The 19,827-nt window shown below is 43.2% G+C and overlaps 2 protein-coding genes across 2 annotated transcripts; both read right to left on the minus strand.

Annotated features, from left to right (window-relative positions):
• Window positions 1-6,749: 6,749 nt before the first annotated feature.
• Window positions 6,750-9,988, minus strand: LOC118411832 (anionic trypsin-like). Its single transcript, XM_035814321.1, has 5 exons — window positions 9,780-9,988; window positions 8,890-9,026; window positions 8,226-8,363; window positions 7,851-8,002; window positions 6,750-7,587 (listed from the first exon to the last, which is right to left on the minus strand). The coding sequence occupies exons 1-5, from the start codon at window positions 9,986-9,988 to the stop codon at window positions 7,423-7,425; spliced, it is 801 nt and encodes a 266-aa protein (XP_035670214.1). The 3' UTR covers window positions 6,750-7,422.
• Window positions 9,989-10,330: 342 nt separating this feature from the next.
• Window positions 10,331-15,615, minus strand: LOC118411833 (antigen WC1.1-like). The gene is made up of 7 exons (XM_035814322.1): window positions 15,235-15,615; window positions 14,046-14,085; window positions 13,159-13,417; window positions 12,489-12,667; window positions 11,542-11,775; window positions 11,035-11,182; window positions 10,331-10,607 (listed from the first exon to the last, which is right to left on the minus strand). Exons 1-7 carry the CDS (start codon window positions 15,313-15,315, stop codon window positions 10,331-10,333), a joined length of 1,218 nt encoding a protein of 405 aa, XP_035670215.1. The 5' UTR covers window positions 15,316-15,615.
• Between the last annotated feature and the right edge of the window lie 4,212 nt (window positions 15,616-19,827).

Below are 19,827 nucleotides of genomic sequence, written 5' to 3' on the forward strand. Positions count from 1 at the left end.
CCGGGTTTGATTGGATTTGATTGGATTTATTCGGCTGTATAATCATGAGAAATACGTCTTACTTCAAGCAGATGTTAGGAGACCGGATTTGATTGTATTTATTCGGCTGTATAATTTTACTATAATCATGAGAAATACGGACAGGGCTACCCAACTAGCTAATTGGGAAGATTATGGGTTGTATCCGAAATACACGTAACGTGTTATTTCTAAAAACAATTTCAAGCGTTTTGAACATCTCATTTTCCAAAGCACCTTCGGAGACGCGTTTTCGAACTGGACTAGAATCAGAATTACATGCATTTTCTATATTTCGTTTAATGTTTTTAAGTGTGTGTAAAGCGGGCCTTAGAGTTAGACAAACAGATCAAGTTATGCTGTGGGAGAATGAAACAGTATCTATTTGTTAAAACATTTTGCTACATTGAAAAGTGCACATGCTCACCTCTCTCTGGCCCCCTCTCAATTTTCTTGGGTTTCTTGGGTTTCCCAGGTTTGGGCTGAAACAAAGAACAGAAAAATGTTGTAGTTTTTTTTAAGATCTTCCCATGGTCCGTAGCCATGGACTTTATTCTTTATTTACAATGTTACAAAGAATCAAGAAATACCTCTCAGTACACACTCTTGCTCAAAAAGTGACGTTATCGTTCCAACATATTTTCCGTATTTGTACTTTGAAATAGTGTGTTTTCCAATCAATATCAACATGTTTATGTACTGAAATTTGACAAAGTTATCGAGCTTATAGCCAACAATTACATGATGCAAGTCTAATGATAAAGATGCCATAGTTGATACAATACAGTTTTTCAATATGCGCCCATAATGGCTTAACACATTTACACTCATAAAAAAAGTGGAAAATGTGGTGGAAAATGTTTATTACCATCACAAATTACGGGAATGAGATAATGCTGAAATGCTTTATTCAGTAAGGATCTCGCGGGTGATACACCCGAATTTTGTCCTTATTACAAGATTTGACAACACATAACAGAATATTAAAAACACTCATTTTGCGCTCAGCAATCACATAGTACAATAATTATATTTCAGCCATACCATAGGTATGGTGAAATATATTGTATTCGTAATGTTTCTTTCTTTCTTTCTTTCTTTCTTTCTTTCTTTCTTTCTTTCTTTCTTTCTTTCTTTCTTTCTTTCTTTCTTTCTTTCTCCTGTCAAATCTTCAGAACACGGTATCTCCGTTGTTCCTCAACCGAATGACTTGAAATTTGGCACAAGGGTAGAGTGGGCCAATACCCTCGGACTTTTTTTCATTTTTTCCATATCTGTCTCTTAAATGATTTTATTAAGGTTTTTTGGTCATCTTAAGACCAAAACTGTATATTTGGGCCCCCTGTATCCTGGTATTATAACCGAATGAGCTGAAATTTGGCACAGATGTGCCTTGATAAGTCCCACATATAGATTCAATATCAGTTTTGGTGTACAGTATAACGAAATGCTTATTTTTGCAATTTTTTTGGTCATTTTTTTACCAAAAAAGGACACTTTTGGCTCCTGTACCTTGGTTTTAGAACCAGATGACCTGAAATTTAGTATAGGAGTGCCCTAGACATATGCGCACATGGATTCAATAACACTTGAGGTAATCAGTACAACAAAATGCTTAATTTTGCAATTATTTGGCCATTTTATGACCAAAAAGTACACTTTTGGCTCTTGTGCTCTGGTTTTCAAACCAAATTACCTAAAGGGTGCACTAGATATTTATTCAAATGACACATGTATAATTTTTGTCATAGACTACGTCAAAATGATATATTTGGGGATTGTTTTGTCATTTTCCAATAGCCAGAGGGGTCAATGACCTTAAGGTCGCTGACCCCCAGCTGCAGATTGCACCTACTGGCATATATGTCTATTTAATCTAATTAGATAGGTAACCAATCACTTAGCCTGAAGCTATATCCTAAAGAGGGGGGGGGTGGCAGCCAATCAGCGAGCCCGGTGTTATCAGGAAGAGTCCATTCTTACACGGAGGGGTTCATTTTTTTTTAAAATTCATCATTGGACTGGTGAAGTCTTTCAGTGGATGTATTTTTGAACAGGTCTATTTTGCAATTTTACAGAATGTGTGCTGGAAGAGTCTATTCTCGCACGGAGGGGGTATTTTTCAAAATTCATATTTTGGACTTTGGTGACTTCTAGTTTGTTAAAGTCTTTCAGTAGGGTTATTTTTGGACTAGTCTAATTTGCAATTTTACATGGGTGTTCTGGAAGAGTCCATTCTTGCATAGAGGGGGCTTTTTTAAAAATCCATTTTTTGGACTTCAGTGATTATGTCAAAGTCCAATTTTAGCGGATGTATTTTTGGACTGCTCTACTTTACATGGAAGAGTCCATTTTTTGCACACGGAAGGGGGATTTTTTCAAATTCAGTTTTGAACGGGTGATGATTCAAAATTCAATTTTTAGTGGAAGTGTTTTTAGACTGGTCTATTATACCTTTTCATGCACTGGGACCTTTTTTGCTAAATTCAATTTTGGATTTGGTTTCTTATTCAAAAGGCCAAGGTTTCAGTGGGAGTAATTCTGGACTGGTCTATTGTGCAAATTCACATAGGGTGCACTGGAGTCCATTCTTGAACGGGGGAATTTTGTAAGATTCATTTTTGGGTTAAACCGTCATTAGTAAAAGTGATTTTTCAAATGGGTAATTTTAAAATAGCCTATTGTTGCATGGGGAGGGAGATGGCTGAAATATGCTGTATTTGCTCTCAAGCAAATGTCGGCCTTTCTAGTTCATTAAAATTACGCTAGACAAACCATACCGAATTTACAAACTGTGTGGATAGCGACTAAAAAGTTGATGTTTTTACTGGGTCTTGATAAATGATACAGTTGCTTGTACTATGATCAAATGTAAATTGGCTAATTCGAGGTTTCTTTGCAACCTCCCTTTGAGACCATTGCAATTTTTCCCACCAGACACGTTAATCCTTTTAAGCAATCTATGCCACAAGTTTTGACCTGCAGATAATAGTGCACCACAGCGCTAGCCGGTAATCCAAAAGTCAACATGCACACGCATTATCACAGAATTAACAAGATCTTATAAAAACCACCCACATACCAAATATAAAACAATCCATTCAGGTGTTTTTTTTTTAGTTATTGCCATGACTTTAGCCTCCTGTGCACTTCTAGCAGCGCTCTCCTTTATTTTACGGGGCTAGCTGATTCGCGATTTTTAACAACAAGTTTATTGCAAATTCCTGCCCGTGGGCTAATTGCAGTTAACATTAAAGATTCAAACAGTGTAAGATACACAATCACAAGTGTCTACTCTGGTCTAAAACTAGTAAAAGCTAACTCTAGATCCTGGGTTATTGGGTTCGACTCCTTTTTCGAAGACAGTGGAAGACGAAAGATCCCACCTTTTCTATTATGTGAGGGTTTTGTGATGTTAGAAGGAGAACTGATTTTAATATGGAAACTTTCTTTCCCGGCAGTAGGGAAGCTGAGCCCATGTTGAAAATCGCGAATGAGCGCTCCACTAGCGTAATCAGCGCCATAATGTTTTTGCCATAATCAGATTAATCTCCAAGCAGATTCCTCCGGTGGCATAAAACAGTGACATAAGCTGGGGAAGGAGTTTAGCCGGCAGAGGAGTATGATTTGCCACCGCGGAGGCAAATTAACGGTGGCAAATTATACTCCTAGACTTCCTGTACCTTATGATCTGCTGCTCAACGAGTCAAGTTTGCTATTTACATAACGTGATGTCACAGAAGTAGCGGAGATTAAATCAGATGTCTTGAATATAAAATCCTAAATGTCTGTAGGTACGAGACTACAAGCCTGATCCCCAACAGCAGTGAATCTTTGGACTTTTGCCCTATAATATTTGAAGTGTTTTCGTTGCTTCTCGCGGTACTGCAGAGTCCAGGTGTCGCGTCGCATTTCTGTACCGCCACATTTCTGCACACTGGCTTAGCGCTAGCCTGATTAAATCTCGCTTATTAACGCAATCACCACCGGCCTACGCTTTTCATTGAAGTCATAAGGTCAGATAAAATATAACAGAGATACAGATCACATCGAGTTCTGATAAATTATGAACATATATCACTACATATACACGGTACAAAACATTAGTATAGCAAAAGCTCATCGTTCATAGTCCGTGTCCGTTCGTTTTGGTCATTTCTTATTTGTTAGAATCAGGGTTTGGAAAAGCCTGCACAACGCAAACACCTTTCCCCATATCCACCCCCTATATTCTAATTGAAAATTACCGCACCCTGTGTGTGCGGCATACTGCTCTCCCCTCGGGTATACTGGAAACCCCCAAGCATTGCCGGGGCAAATATTTGGCAGGGGCAAGATGTTGGCTTGACACCGGTAGAGTGGTACGTGAGAGATCAGGGAACCCTGACTGATCTCCAAGCAGATGTGTGGTGGAGACCTGATTTGTAAACCTTTCAACTGGTTTGATTTTTTAAAAGTTACGATATACCATCCAAACGTCTGCTTAGATTAGCGAGTTTCAGCATGTCACTAGGTACAACGCTAACTTCATTAACTCGTTTGATTATTGATTATTTATTACTCGACAGCCCCACAAATAAAAAATTATATCGATCCAAAAACGCATGCTTTTGACGCCATGATTTTTGCTGAGCTTGCGATAATGACGCACACGTGAGAAGCCTACTCTTAGTTTGTGCTGCAGAGGAGTTTGTTGGTGGGCAACTTACAATCTTTGTGAAGTAAAACATCATCGCCTCAAGTCAGATCAGTCCCGATTGAGCTATAGCGCTAACACACTACCAACTCCTTGCAGAGACCGTCACGTAGAATTCCGTACGAAATTATAGCTACTTATGGCCTTGCGGCCGTTAACAAGTAAATTTCATAGCCTGAATGTATACTTCGGAAGGAAAGATTTCCCGACCCCCTCCCTCTCTTTTAATATCAATGACGCTTCTTCCCAGTTTTATAAAGTCCGAAAATGTTACGATGTTCCTCCCTACATCTACTTGGAGATCAAAAGTCCCCACCTTTCGCGCCTCGGAGTCTTGCAGAAGCAGCACGACCACAACAAGAAGAACTACCGCCTTCCACATCCTCGCCATGGTGCCGGCTTTCTCTGAATCAGCTTGGAGCGCCTTTTTTCGTAGCTGGAATTGTTTTCTACCGGAGTCCAACTCGGAATCTCGGCCCCTCACACACAAACAATGACCGGAAGTGGACCCTGTGTTGTGGAAGTGACGTTTGTGTACATGAATGTGGAGGTAGGGGCCGAGTTATCTCACATCACCGTCATAAACACACACGCAGCGGCGCCGACATGGAAAAAACAAACATAGCCTCAAAGTCAGGCTCCGCAGGGAGCTTTGTATCAATGTTTTCTTTCCTGATTATGTACTGTTGTTCTTACTGCAACGGTTATATTTCTGCTGGCTAATTGTTTTAGTTGTTGTTGCAAACAACAACCACAAAAATCATCAGCCATATCAAAACAGCACTAAATCAGAAAAGAAAAACAATCAGAATGCCAGTGTACGATGAGATGCCTGCTTTAACAGGCTACAGGACTAAGTCGGTTATATAACATCGTTTGCAAAAGTTCCGATAGATGATAAAGCTTTTTTGGAAACAGTTGTTTTTTTCTAAAAGTCGTTCATAAAAAAAGTTGTTGTTGCTTTTACGTAAAGCGTCGCCGTCATGGGCAACTCGGTAATATCGGATAGCCTCTCATCTATGCTCACTTTTGGGACCTAATTTAGTATCTCGGCTCTACCGCTGATCGAGTCAAGTGAAATTTGGTTGAAGATTCCCAAAGGAATTTCCTGCTATATTTCACACCGACAAGACGACCGCACACAAGCAGGCATTTGTCGACCCAGCAGTATGACTCATTTCTATGCAGATGTGTGGCTCTTGTTCCTTTTGCATGTCGGTGTCTCTCCTGTGGTACACAAGAACTAGTGTACATCCACAAAGCTGACAAATCAGATAAATTGCACGTTTCAAATAGCATTTTGCGGCATTTTGTGCGTACACATGGATCTAATACGTGTTTCCTTAATAGCCAAGGGATCAAAGCATGACGAGCGTGTACCGCTAGAAACATAAAACGTAGCAAAACCGACATGGTTGAAAAACGAGAAGGGGACACACGTATGCTTGAAAATTACGGTTTGACAACGTCACCGAACATCATGGGGGGACCACGCACAGTCAAGCTTTGATGATTCACTTGTTCAGGGTTAAACCTTAATAAGGCCATCCCCACATACTACTGGTGCCTCATCCTCGCCGGTACGGCACTCAGCAAGATGTTTTCATTGACAACTGCTGGTAAAAACGCAGCACAGCCATGGATTAAGTGTGAGTCATGGCGTTATGAAGGTTGCACACCACGCGTCATTAAGGGGGGATTATGTGGTTTATCTATCACGCAAAGGTGTCGCAAAATAAATAACGTCTTTGTGCGATATCAAATTTAAACCGGCAAACTGGATAGAGAGAGAGAGAGAGAGAGAGAGAGAGAGAGAGAGAGAGAGAGAGTGTGTGTGTGTGTGTGTGTGTGTGTGTGTGTGTGTGTGTGTGTGTGTGTGTGTGTGTGTGTGTGTGTGGGTGGGTTGGTCTAGAAGGTGAAAACAGGGACTAAGTTACATGTCCAGTCGATGAGACTAAGTTACATGTCCAGTCGATGATATTGTACCGCTGTATGTGACGTGTGGCATTATCATGAACGACAAAACATTTACTGAAAAATGTAAAATCATATTTCATTACTCAGGAAAATCCATACTTAAGTACATTCAGATACCCGTTCCCAAAACAGGTTTATGTGTATGAATCGTATGTTGTTTACAAGTCATAACGTTCCTGCAATTTCCAACGTTTACACGCGAACTGTACAATTTCACTTAACTGACACGAACAGTCTAGAATGTATCAAGAAGGACAAGGGAGTTCATTTAAGCCTTATTTGACGGACAGGTCGACACCGAATAATCACCATCATAACATTGTTTGCACAGCTAATTCGTGCGAAGTGAATTCATCATACGTTAATTGAACCAGTGAGAGAATGCCTAATGTACAGATATAAGTTATGCTACGGTCCTATTTGGGGGAAAGGATCCCTCCGGATAATTCAGGGGCTGTTTTTAGCACTTTCAGGCGTCGCCCCTTCGTGGTCATGCGGGGCACCCTACAGCTCATGGGCTATTTTGGGGGCACAGCTGGGCCCCTGGATTTTTTTTAAACAAACTTAAAAACATCTCGGGACCCATTAACAAATAGATGTCGCGAAAACACCGAGAGGTACTCCCGCGATATCAGGCAGTTCATCGGGACAAAACTGTGGCTTCAGAGCTCGTGCGAGGTTACATGCCCCACGGCCACAGATGCACATGGGACCGTAGGACTATCGCTGGCTCAGCCGGCCGCCTGAATGGTCTCCTGGATCCAGCCGAGGAACTCCTCTACTGCGGTGTACACACCCGGCCAGTTGGGCCGCGCGCACCCGTCACCCCATGACGTCACTCCCCACACCGTCCAACGGTCGTCCTGTTGGCATAGCAACGGCCCTCCACTGTCGCCCTGAGGTAAGATATAAGTTCAAATCGATTATTTCGATGTTCCACCAGCAAAAGATGGACTTTTTGCTGGGTATAGTCTCTATGACCTCCTTGGTTTAAGTTAAGTTCGCTACTAGTATACTGGTCAATGTATCTTTAATACAAAACAAACTCGACTCTCTATCAGAAATGAATTTCCAATGAGACCCCAGACTTAGTTGTATTTCTACTGCAACATTCAATGAAATATACCAGCTCGTTTGTACTGAAAACATGAAAACTTACCTGACACGTATCCACCCCTCCTTCCCAGAATCCTGCGCACGTCATCCGGTCCGTTACCATGTTCCCGTACGCCCTATCCCGGCATTCCTGTCGCGGGATGAAGGGAACAGACGCCTCCATGAGGATATCTGAGAACGAGGTATCACTGGAATCTGAAAGTAAACAACAGAATACTTTTAATTTTCTTGAGGAAGATTTAATTTCATACATTATGATTTATTCAATCTACATTTTATAAACATTTTATATTTATTTTTCCAAGGGAGTGAAGGAGATGTAGTTTGTAGTTTGACATAGACACTTAAGCCAGTAAAATTCTTTTCCTAAGACTATCACAGAAAACTTTCACGAGTTGACCTGTTAAGCCACACTTACTGGCCTTTCCCCAGCCCACGATGCTACAGTTGCTGCCGGGCTGCAGGGTCTCCCCGGGCGTTGGTAGGCAGGCGGGCCGGACATATGGTCCTGTTCTGGCGCAGGTCCCATCAGCATGCTCTCTCAGCCGCACCAACACTGCACAGGTATACAGTAACACAGAGTAAGTAATTCTACAAGTTAGTGTAGGGGAGAATAAGGATGAGACGTGCACTCTCTGGTTGCCTGGTCAGAACTGATGTGGACAGACCTGGGGTCTGTCCCTTTATTGAACTCTTATCAGAACCATATGTGAGGTGGCCCTGTCATAGCTAGGACCACCTATGGACAGTATTATAGATCTTCCTGTTATCTTCCTGTTATTATCCTTCCACATTGCGACATCCATATGTGCTTCTAAGATAAGTATGGATGCAGGGTGGCCTCCGGGATTGTACTGATACGCGTCTTCCCAATTTGCCATCCCAGGCACAACATCAATGCGAGTTAAGGCAAAACCAATTTGTTATAACTTTTGTCGTCTTCCACAAAGTTAACATACCAGGAACATGCATTAATGATTATGACTAGAGGAATGAATAGGAAAACAAAGAGGAGAAGTCTTTATTTGAATGTTGGGGCCAAAATAAGAGAATTAGTGGTACAGATACTGAATGGTGCTCACCTATATCATTGTGATTGGTGATGGGGTGGTAGTCCGGGTGTAGAAACATGCGCTCTATGGAGAAGACCTGCTCGCCACTCTCCGCGGAGCTCAGGTTGTACTCCCCCAGGCGAACCGTGAAGGACGACTTGGAATAACTGTGAAATGAGGTCCACTATTTTTGAGATACGTAAGCATCCATTGAACTGCTCGATGAAGAAAGATGTGGAATGGAAAGCACAAACGAGTACACGTTCAGCACCATGGACAGAGCCCATGGCTAGGGCTGGGTATCGGTACAGCGTACTGGTACAAAACCGGTTTTTCTTATTAGACCGGTCCAGAAAAACCGGACCTGAAAGTGTTAGGTGGACCGGATGTTGGACCGATTAGAAAATTAACAGATTATTTTATCAGGCAGTCACACGTTTTGGCGCTTGCAGGTTGAAGAAAATAACAAGAGTGAAGTAGGGAAGAGTTTATAGTAATTTCTACCAAGTTTTACAGCCAATGGTACAGGTGCAGTTAGCGTTGAAGTATTTTAAAACGCCAGTGTAAGTCTAATACTCCACCAAACATATCTCTTTGTAGTGAAATGGACCATTGGTATGAGTCATACTACATCAGGTCCAGGTTCAGGTCCGGACCTGGACCTGATCCTTTGGACCTGAACCGGACCTGGACCGGAATTTACTGTACCGGTACCCAGCCCTACCCATGGCCGATTCAAACGTGACTATATATGAGCATCTTACATTTCTGTAAGTAAACCAGCCAAGAAACCAACAAGCACTACTCCAACGTGAATCTTTGGAAACTGTTCGGCCTTTTCACGCTATGATAACTTCTGACAACTAATTTTCTGGGTGAAACGTCACGCCAATGTAAAAGACGAAGCACCAAATACTCACTCGTAGAAGCAGTGCGCCGCGCTGAGGACCCAGCAGTCACGAATGAGCGCGCCCCCGCACCAGTGGCCGTACCCGTTCAGCCGGACCTCGGCCACCCACGGCCAGCGGCCCCGTTCACCAAGCACCCCGCCAACTATCCGAGCGTGAGCCGACAGGGGCGCACGGAAGCTGAAGCGTCGTCCACAGTTCTCTGGAACAGAAGACACCATTTTAACACCTAGATCTATCGCAGCAGAGTGGATCTCGTTGCCACCCCGGACCTCGGCCACCCACGGCCAGCGGTATCCAAAAAAAGTGTTATACCGTAATGCATAACCTGGATTGTCCATTCCTAGGCAAAGATTGGTGCTGTTTAGCTGAAATTTTGGTTAACTTTATCGTGTGAAAAAGTATAGTTGCTTAACTTAAGTGAATCAAATATTACTACCTGTGCTTTTGGGTAAATGGAACATCAGAATATCCCCAGTAGACGTTTGTAGTTAGTGCTATCTACGTTCTTGGGTGGACATCAAAGAACTCAGCGATTAATCACATCCTGTGGTAACCCGCGACTAGGAAGTTCTCTTTTCTCTCTCTTTCCTCTCACCTGGCTGTGAATAGTTCCTGTCCGGCCGGACCGTAGTTGCAGCGGGTACAGCTGTAGGTACGGCCAGTTCTGCCTCACACAGCACCCCTGCGTCCTCGGCGTGGCTGCAGTCGTGCACGTACCATCCGCTGTGGAAGCACTGCACCACGGACCGCTCACCGCCGCCACACTCCACCTCGTCCATCAGCACCGGGCCCGCGCCGCGCCCGAAATACCCGAACGAGATGGCGAAGGCCTCCCCGCTAGGAGGAAAGGAAGATATCTTCTTAAAGCTTTATTCTGAAGGAAAGGTGAACTGTACCGATCATCACCAGCTAGAAAAGTTTGCTATGGGTTTTCTAGAAAATTGTAGTCCTAACACCATCAAAGTATTCAGATTATTCATTTCCTACATAAATACTGGTCTTGCCCAGATTTTCGACTTGTCCAACTCCCATCTTTGTCAAGGAATGCACAATTCACTGCTTCGGTGACGACAATGTGATGTGTAGATCATAACAGCTCTGTTGCCACCAATCCACTCTTCATTTTTAAAGCTTGTTGGTAAATGATAGGTTTACAATTTTGCATCTTTATTTTAAACATTTCTAGTACAAAGGTTGGCGAGAGTGGAGCAGCCGGAATACAAGCACATTCCCTCCTCATATCTGCTTGGAGACTAGAACAGACCTGTAACCAAGGTTACTGCAGACGACCCTGGCGTCGCGATCGTCCCACTTGTCGTCGCAGATGGTTCCCCACTCCCCGTTAAAGTAGATCTCCACGCGCCCCTCCCCAGGTGCAGTACCGTTCACCAGCCGCACGGGGCGTGTTCTGTCTGCAGCGGATTACAAAAGGGAAAAATCAAGCTATGAGAAGATCTGAAGTAAGAATCGGTAAAATTGGTAAGGGGCTGCTAATTTAACATTTAACGTTCCTTGAATCCCTATCAACCCCCGATGTTGTACCCTTTAAATAGGCTAAAGCACCGTACTAGAAAATATCGTCGGATGTGTGTCAATGAGGTGTAGTTCAGCATTTAAAAGATCTTTGTTAAAAATCATATTCCTCCCACAACATTTTGGATTTTTTTCGGCAAACATTCTCATAATTCACTCTACACATGTCATGACACTTCTTGGTCCGTGTACACATGGCTGTTGAGTGAACGCGATAAAACAAAACAAACAATCTTACGGCCATCACACGTGCAGTACGTCCACCTGACGGAGCCGTCCGCGACGTAGAAGCACCATGGAATGACGTCATGGTCCGGATTCCGGCAGGAGTTGTGATCGCCCAGTCCGGCGTCCGGAAACCCGCTCACCACGCTGGGGAAGTTCATCCAGTTCAGGCACTGCATCCCGGCTGCCGTGGTCGTCACGTTCCCATGGTAACCGCTGGGGTCCCCGAAGCAAGAGGTGTCAATGGCTGTGGAGGAAGGTCATTGGTTTTTACGATCATTGGACAAATGATAAGCTTTTACAAATCATAATCCTGGTTCTATCAAGCAGTGTACGTATCAGTAACAGAAATGCAAATTTTACCCAGTTTCATTGAAATCAACTTTACTTCGTTACCGTTACAGGTGTAAACCACTTACCGGAACGAACGTCCAACATAACATTTGCATATATGGGAGAATTGAAGTGGCTGCCCTCACAGCTGGTTCGACGTTTTAGCACGATGAAGGTCAGTAAAATGCACTGTCTACTACTTATATAAGGTCTCATAAGACAGCAATATATAACGTGGGAACGGTAAAGGGATCTTTTCTGAGTTTCTGACAGAACAAGCTCTGAGAGTCCGCTCTAGCGCTTATAATTTTAATATTTGTTGGGAGGGGAATCGCCCCCTAATTCTTTTCCCAGCATCAGCTTTAAGACGTAACGCATACTTCACATGGATCTCCTGGTCATTTTTCCTTCAAAATGCACACTTCCTGATTCTTCAAATGGGAACGCATCTTATTTCTCAGAGAACAATTTTCAAACGATAAAAGCAATGAAATAGCTCTTTTTTTGTGGGAAGGGGGAGGGGCACTTCACCAAACGTTTTCCAACATGATCTAACATAACTAGCCTGAGATTAACACAGACTCCACATGGATTTTCTGGCCGTCTTCCTGTCGGAATGACCCTTACCTCTCTCGCTGACGCAGATGACGCCCGCCGCCTCGTTCGGGCGGCAGTTGTTCTGACCCCAGCCAAGGTGAGGACAGTCCTGCACCCTGCTCTCCGTCCCGCGGCAATCCACGTTGTCCAGGGCGTACCGACCGTTCCCGGAGCCGAACCACGACTCACCCACCGCGCGTATGGCACCGCTGTAGCAGAGGGTTGGTGAGAACAATGTGAGAATTACGTTTACATATAGCAGTAACAAGGTACTCAGATGACAAACTTCGCCTCCTTCAAACCAACATAGCGAAACAAAGCTGCTCCCTCTGGCAGAACTTACAGAAACTACACTGGAGAAAGAACCACACACACACACACACACACAGTCAGACACACACACACACACACACAATCACACACATATAGCTAATACATACACACACACACACATACACACACACAATCACACACATTCACACACACAATCGCACACGCACACAGTGACACGCACACACACACACACACACACACACACACACACATACACACACATTGTGTTCAGTCATTCAGTCAATGCTCTCAAAACATTTCTTCTGTGGGTGCGCTACAGACGGTAGACCGAGTATGATCATTAAAATGATGGAAGAAAGGATAGAGGAAAACATGCAGGCTACACAGAATCATTGCCCTGTTTCACCCTCTGAACCCAAGTTGGCGGCAAACGACGTCGGCGTCTTTGATGTCCCATAGGTCATCGCAGATCACGGCCCAGCCGCCGTTCCACCAAACCTCCACCCTCCCCCGATGGGTAACGTTCACCCCCGTGCCGGTCAGCCGGATGGTAGGGTCCGCCCGGTGGCCCGGAGGCCCGTGCCGCTTGCTTCTGGAGTGTCTGGGTTCGAGGCTAAGCCGCTTTGGTGCGTCTTCAAGCCTGGTCATGATGCCAAGAGGGCTACCTGGAAAGTTAAATAAACCATTTCACCATGATCAACTTTTGTCTTTGACATAATAACTTGTTCGATAGGGCCCTGCATGTCCTTTTCCGTAGAGCGTGGAAGGAAGGAAGGAAGAAACTTCAAGGAAGAATGGAAGGAAGGAAGGAAGGAAGAACGGAAGGAAGGAAGGAAGGAAGAACGGAAGGAAGGAAGGAAGGAAGAACGGAAGGAAGGAAGGAAGAAAGGAAGGAAGAAAGGAAGGAAGGAAGAAAGAAAGAAAGAAAGAAAGAAAGAAAGAAAGAAAAAAGAAAGAAAGAAAGAAAGAAAGAAAGAAAGAAAGAAAGAAAGAAAGAAAGAAAGAAAGAAAGAAAGGAAGGAAGGAAGGAAGGAGCGTAATCATCTAGAAGGCTCATGAAATCAGTGCAGTCATCATACTTAAAAGCTTTAAAAACGTGTTAAACGTTTCTAAAAGCGTAAATGGGGCACGAAAACATAAAGAGAAGGTAGCCTACTGAATTATATAAAGTGTAGACTCTGTCTTTCTGAATGTAGTGTAGGGCGTTGACGGCAACCCATGCAGAGCAATGATTAAGTGCATGATAAGTACTAGTCAGCATAAGGTGAACGTGAGGAATGCAAAACACTTTACCTGGGAAGTTGACCTCCGTGTTGCCCCTTTCGTGGCGATCCTGAAGTGACAGAGAATGGCGGAACAATTAATGAAGTTTTTCGTAACCTCTGACACCCATTATCTTAATGTTCACAACATTTCTTGATTTGACCAAAAACACGATAAGACCTGACTTTCAGGGCAAAGGCACAAGACACAAAGTAGTCAATCACTGGTAGCGCGTGAGAGGCGTTCCTGTAGCCACCATATAGGCTTACGAGTTTGCTTGTTGTACGCCGACTAACAGAAATCAAGGACTCAAACTAAACATGCTATACAACCAAAATTTAACAGGCACTTTATAAATAATATAAGCACCAAAAAACAACAGTAGTAAGCCAGCCAAGACCTCGTTTCCACTAAACGGCGATCCCAGAGCGATCGCACAGCGAGCAGAATTGGAATTATGTTACCCTTGTATTTATGATTGGAGTATGATGCGCGATTTTAAAAGTAAGATGTATAAAAGGCAGTATAAAAGCTAACACACAAAACCTGAAAGTATTACTTCTTTCTGAATTTCCGTTGAACGATGAAGTTTTTCTCTCCCTCGAAAAAATACAACTGTCAGTGAGTACAATGAATATGAATAATGTCAACAGCGAATGTTATTTGTCCAATACAACAGCATCGGTGCCAAATCGTTTTCAATATCCAGCGTCCGGAATTACAACCAACAACGTCAGATAATTGTCTATAGCTTGTTTGTCTCTCCAAGTCGAGTGTCGCTCTATTTTTCAATAGTTAAAGCTGCACTTACATCTTTGCTGTTGAGAAGGCTTCTGTGCCGTTCTAAACTTAGCAACTACGCATAAGAGGATTACCCTATTGAATGGATTATAAGCGAACGAGGCGAGCGCCCTTTCTCGCTTGATCCACCGTGCCCGACCGAGACATGTTTTACGCACACGGCACCGCGGGGGTTCTTTTTTCTTTTCAATATTCTGCTCGCCGTTACCATGGCAACACAAGCGAAGCCGATGGATTTCTGAATCCATAATTTATCGGTATTTTCCCCAGAGCCTATGAAAGCGCCGTTAGTGACTCATGATGTTGTCGTCAAAAACGGTTTAAATACAAAAGCGAAGGAAAATTAGGTTGGAAACTGTGGGTTCTCTCTTTACAAGGAACAAGGAGCAGAACAAAGATACAAAAACAACCAACCTACCTCGTTTCGCCTTTCTGTAGGGTGCCCATGGACAAAAGCCCTGGTGGCCAAAACACTGAAGAAGAGAATGGAGAACCACATGTTCTCAGCGCTGTTGTCCCGTGGGTTCGTCTTTGTGCTGCCGCAGAAGACTACCGGTACTGCATGCAGACCTGTACATCCACCCACTCACTGTGCAGGGGTGCAAGTAGGGCACGTCTGCATACCACACGAATAGTTCTCATACTCTCACCATGACAGACTTGCTGACCATTCATTCGGCCTGACCAAAGCAAGGACCAAGGGGCAGATCTTGTATGCGCAGGGATTTGTCCAAAGTTTCGTTTGGTACTATTTTACTGTGGCGTAGGCACACTGTACGTTTCCGGGTGGTACTTCGCTCTCCTAGGATATCTTCATTGCAACTTCTAGGTCAGAAAAAAGCGTACTTAGAGCAACATTTGAGTCATTTTCGGGTCTTGTGTCAAATATGAACAAATGACGTGAATTTGAGGAAAAAACTGAAGAACTTTGAAAGCAAATGATATCTGTATAATCAGTAACGCCAATTACAAAGTTATAAAAAAACAAGGATACTCATTAAGGCATTGTGCATATTCTCAACATTTAACATGTTTCACTAGACGAAAAGACCGAATATGTAGACGGATGCTGACGTATTCCAATTTGCAACACCTGACGGATGCTGACGTATGCTGACAAATGCTGACGGATCCCAAAAACCATCACGGATCCCAAAAAATGACGGATCCCACTTGCATCCGCAACGCATTCGTAGGTATCCGTAACTCTCATCGGTGGATACAAACACAGAATCCGTATACTCAGTACTTCGTGACGGATGCTAACACTGCATTCGTATGGATACTTACTTATAATCACGGATTCGTTAGTATCTGTAAGCCACTAACTGATTCAAACATTGTATTCGTATGGATACTTAGTTTTAACGCAAACGAAAGAATACGTGGTCAGGATTCTTGTTTATCAGCGAAAAGTCTTCAGATGCAGACGAATACCAAGGATACGAATTTGCAACATCCTGACGGATGCTGACGGATACCAAAGATTACCAAAAATCACAGATCCCATACACATCCGTAACGCATTCGTTGGTAACCGAAACTCGCGGTGGATGCAAACACGGAATTCGTTTGCTTACTTACTTCGTGGCGGATGCTAACACAGCTTCCGTAAGAATACTTACTTTTTATGTATGCGTGGCTAGCACTCTTGTTTTTGAGCATATATTTTATTTTTTAGATTGGTCATATCTTTCCCCCTTTTTGTACCTCGGACACCACAGTTTGTAACGTCAATACAAGTGAGACAATCCACGTTACGCTAGATACCAGGATACTCGGATTCGTAAGGATGCGAAATGGTTTTTTTCTGCATTCGTGGCAAGATTACCAACAATGCACTGCTCCAGTGGATTGCTCCAGTGGAGGGGATTCCATTGGAGCAGCGCATTGTTGGTAATCTTGGGATATCTTAAATATGCGACTCTGTATTTTTTTGCATCCGTACATTGGGGCGGTGTATTGTGGGTAATCCAATCGTTGTCTCTCTGACCAATCAGACTGCACATCAGTCAGTTTAAAAATGAAGCGGAGATAGTCAGCGTTGTCCGTGAGGACCGCAATCTTTTTGTACCTCAAACTTTGAGTTTTGAAACGTTGAACTCGGGATATGGATTTGTACACACGTGTGTGAACTTCTGTAGTAGGGTGATGTTGAGGCGGTGACCAAAGTCAAGTGGCAGTCGACGGACGGGACGGCGATCGAGGGACTGAATTAACAGCCAGCCCTGTTTTGTAGTTCGGCGTCCTGGAGCTATTTTACATCACTGTCCTGCGGATCTCACGGCGAGGTATGTAATTTATACAATGATCGTTTCCAAACAATACCCGCTTTGAATTCGTCTTTGTGACTACATTCCTTGTTGGCTAGTAGTTAGTAGCGCTTTTGGTATGCTTGGGCTGAACATAAACTTATCAGAAAACGACATAACGGAGCCTTACAAAACACAAGTCACAAGCATGATACTTGCTGAGTAACTGTTGACTTATTTGGGAAAAATTTGAATCATCATCAAAACAGTACTTGTATACACATATGTTTGTCTCAAGCCTGGTATTTATTCGCATTCTGTTCCAACGGTGTTTACGTGTTTGTTTATGTGCGACGTCTCGTACACAATGCAAAGTCCGGCCGGGGAAGCAGATCACACCTTGTCACTAATTATGCAACGCTAGACTGTTTCTGCCGCGCCCTCCCGGGGGACTTTTTTGGTATGAAAATGCGGAATGTAACGGTGATAATGGCGATACCACAATCAGATGCATTTGTTCCTGTTGTATAACAAGCCAATCACCATTTCTTTTCATGTACATCCTAATTACTTTGACGGGCGCATCCATCAAACATGGATGCTTTAGCTATCTCAAAATTTGATGGGATTATTCTTTCTCTTTTTCAGAAGGCGGGTCGACATTCTCTGGCCGTGTCAACAGCAGGGAGAACACTGGACTACAGGAAGGGCACAGAAGGAATTGAGCTGGGAGGGATCAGGGCGTAACTAGCCTGAAAAGAAGCGAAGCACTGTCACTAGTAGAAAGGAGACTTTGTGCTGTTGCGAGAAGCTGTACATACTGATACTAGAAGTCATGTTAGTTGTACTTTACAAGCTGGATTCACTATCTGTATCCTGTAGCCGGATGTGGAAATTCCTAAGAGTTGGACATCGCGAAGACTTTGATTTGTAATAGAAACAGATATTCGTAGAAGCAAGATTAGCCACAGACTCCCATGTCAGCTTTACATAAAAGTCAAATTGCATTGACGTTTGATCCTATTTTCTATTTGGAAGTATAAGAAGTCATGTGATATTGGCGGTTAAAGGATTCAACTTTCCCTTAACATAATTAGATAACAGGGACTCTCTGTACATACCTGGTATAACCCATTCTTGTTGCAATATTGTATCTGTATACATATCATGTGGCAGACAGGATTCGGCCTCGATGACATTACGTCGTTTAGTTCTTCTCAGGACTGGTTTAGAATAAGATTATTCTGTGCATTCTTTTCTATTTCAAATCGTGTTAGCCTTTTATAAGAAAGTAATTGGGCACACATGATATTGTGATTTGTCAAATGTGCGGAAAATTCATTAAAGTGACTTTGTATCTGCAGAAAATCCCGTTTTGGATTCTTTATGATCTGATCATACGAAGAAATCCCTAAAAAACGACTTCGCATCCGCGGCAAATGCCGCATTGGGATTTCTTAGGATCCGACCATGCCAAATATACGAGGAAAATCCTATAAAAACGACTTCGCATCCACGGCAAATTCCATATTGGGATTCTTTAGGATCCGACCATGACAAATATACGAGGAAAATCCTATAAAAACGACTTCGCATCCGCGGCAAAGGCCGTTTTGGGACCCGTTCATTCCAGGTATTCGAAGAAATCCTTTGAAAAACGACTTCGCATCCGAGGGAAATACCGTTTGGGGATTCTTTGCGATCCGATCATTCCAGGTATTCAAAGAAATCCCTAAGAAAGCAACTTCGCATCCGTGGAAAATCCCATTTTGGGATATGTTTGAGTCTTTTCATTCCGGATCCCAAAAATCCAAATTTTGGATATTTTAGGGATCCAAGTCGAATCCGTTTGCATTCGCTAGCATTTGTTACAAATACGCAAATATCCCTGCTCGGATATGGCTACATCCGATACCCTTTCCCCCAGTGTTTATTTTTCTCCAGTATCCTTTCAACCTACTAATGTTTCACGTCAAATAATGAAGAAGGGTGTAATCTCCAACTAGTTCATTTCATTCTCGGTACGCAACGACTATTTTGGCAACAATATTGTAGTTCCGTCGTATAGGATAAAGATAGATAGGATAAAAAAAACGCCATAACGGTACTATCAATGTACAGGCGAAGGACGGCGAGTATGACAGAAACCTTGATATTCAAAGGTGCGCATATGCATATGCTCACACATCCAATCCCTTTCCCTATCAGGTTGTCCCGTTGAGTTTCCTGAGAAAGACCATATACGACACAGCTGCACCGCTTCGTAGCAGGTGGCATCCCGACCGGCCAAAGCAAGAACACCTGTTGGGAAAGGCTCCGACAGGTGCATTTGTTTCGTTCTTGTGGAATGTGATAGCATGAGATCTTGTTTGCGCTTCGTAGACGAAAATAGATTGTAGCTGGTCCCCATGATGCACGTTTCCCGACATGTGCGAGCCCTTTGCGGAGCTACTCGAAAGGTATTGTCCCGATTCCCACCAAACTTTGGGGATATACAGTACATGTTTAGTGGGGCAAAACGCACAAGTAGTTGTTTTGCTATGGAATCTGGTTCATGGTCTTTTGAGAATGCCTGTGTGTTTGAGTGATTAACTGAAACGTCGACTAATAATGAATGAATGAATGAATGAATGAAGACCTTTATTGTACAATTTTGCCCAACCGAGCTAAGTACAGGTCACAACAAGCCAGGATATATACATATAAAGGTGTCACAAATCTAGTCTAACACAAAAGTTCGGCTTCTTCTCGCTTCTTGG

This window comes from Branchiostoma floridae, chromosome 3 (genome assembly GCF_000003815.2).
Source record: "Branchiostoma floridae strain S238N-H82 chromosome 3, Bfl_VNyyK, whole genome shotgun sequence".
In the NCBI taxonomy this organism is placed as follows: Eukaryota; Metazoa; Chordata; class Leptocardii; order Amphioxiformes; family Branchiostomatidae; genus Branchiostoma; species Branchiostoma floridae.

Excerpts from the sequence above, each read along its gene's own strand:
- LOC118411833 (XM_035814322.1), bottom strand. The coding sequence starts at position 15,315 with ATGTGGTTCTCCATTCTCTTCTTCAGTGTTTTGGCCACCAGGGCTTTT. Across the intron at positions 13,418-14,045 it reads CACGGAGGTCAACTTCCCAG|GTAGCCCTCTTGGCATCATG; the intron begins GTAAAGTGTTTT and ends TTAACTTTCCAG. Across the intron at positions 10,608-11,034 it reads TGCAGTAACCTTGGTTACAG|CGGGGAGGCCTTCGCCATCT; the intron begins GTCTGTTCTAGT and ends CTTTCCTCCTAG.
- LOC118411832 (XM_035814321.1), bottom strand. The coding sequence starts at position 9,988 with ATGGTGTCTTCTGTTCCAGAGAACTGTGGACGACGCTTCAGCTTCCGT. Across the intron at positions 9,027-9,779 it reads GCGGCGCACTGCTTCTACGA|TTATTCCAAGTCGTCCTTCA; the intron begins GTGAGTATTTGG and ends CTCATTTCACAG. Across the intron at positions 8,364-8,889 it reads CACCAATCACAATGATATAG|TGTTGGTGCGGCTGAGAGAG; the intron begins GTGAGCACCATT and ends ATACCTGTGCAG.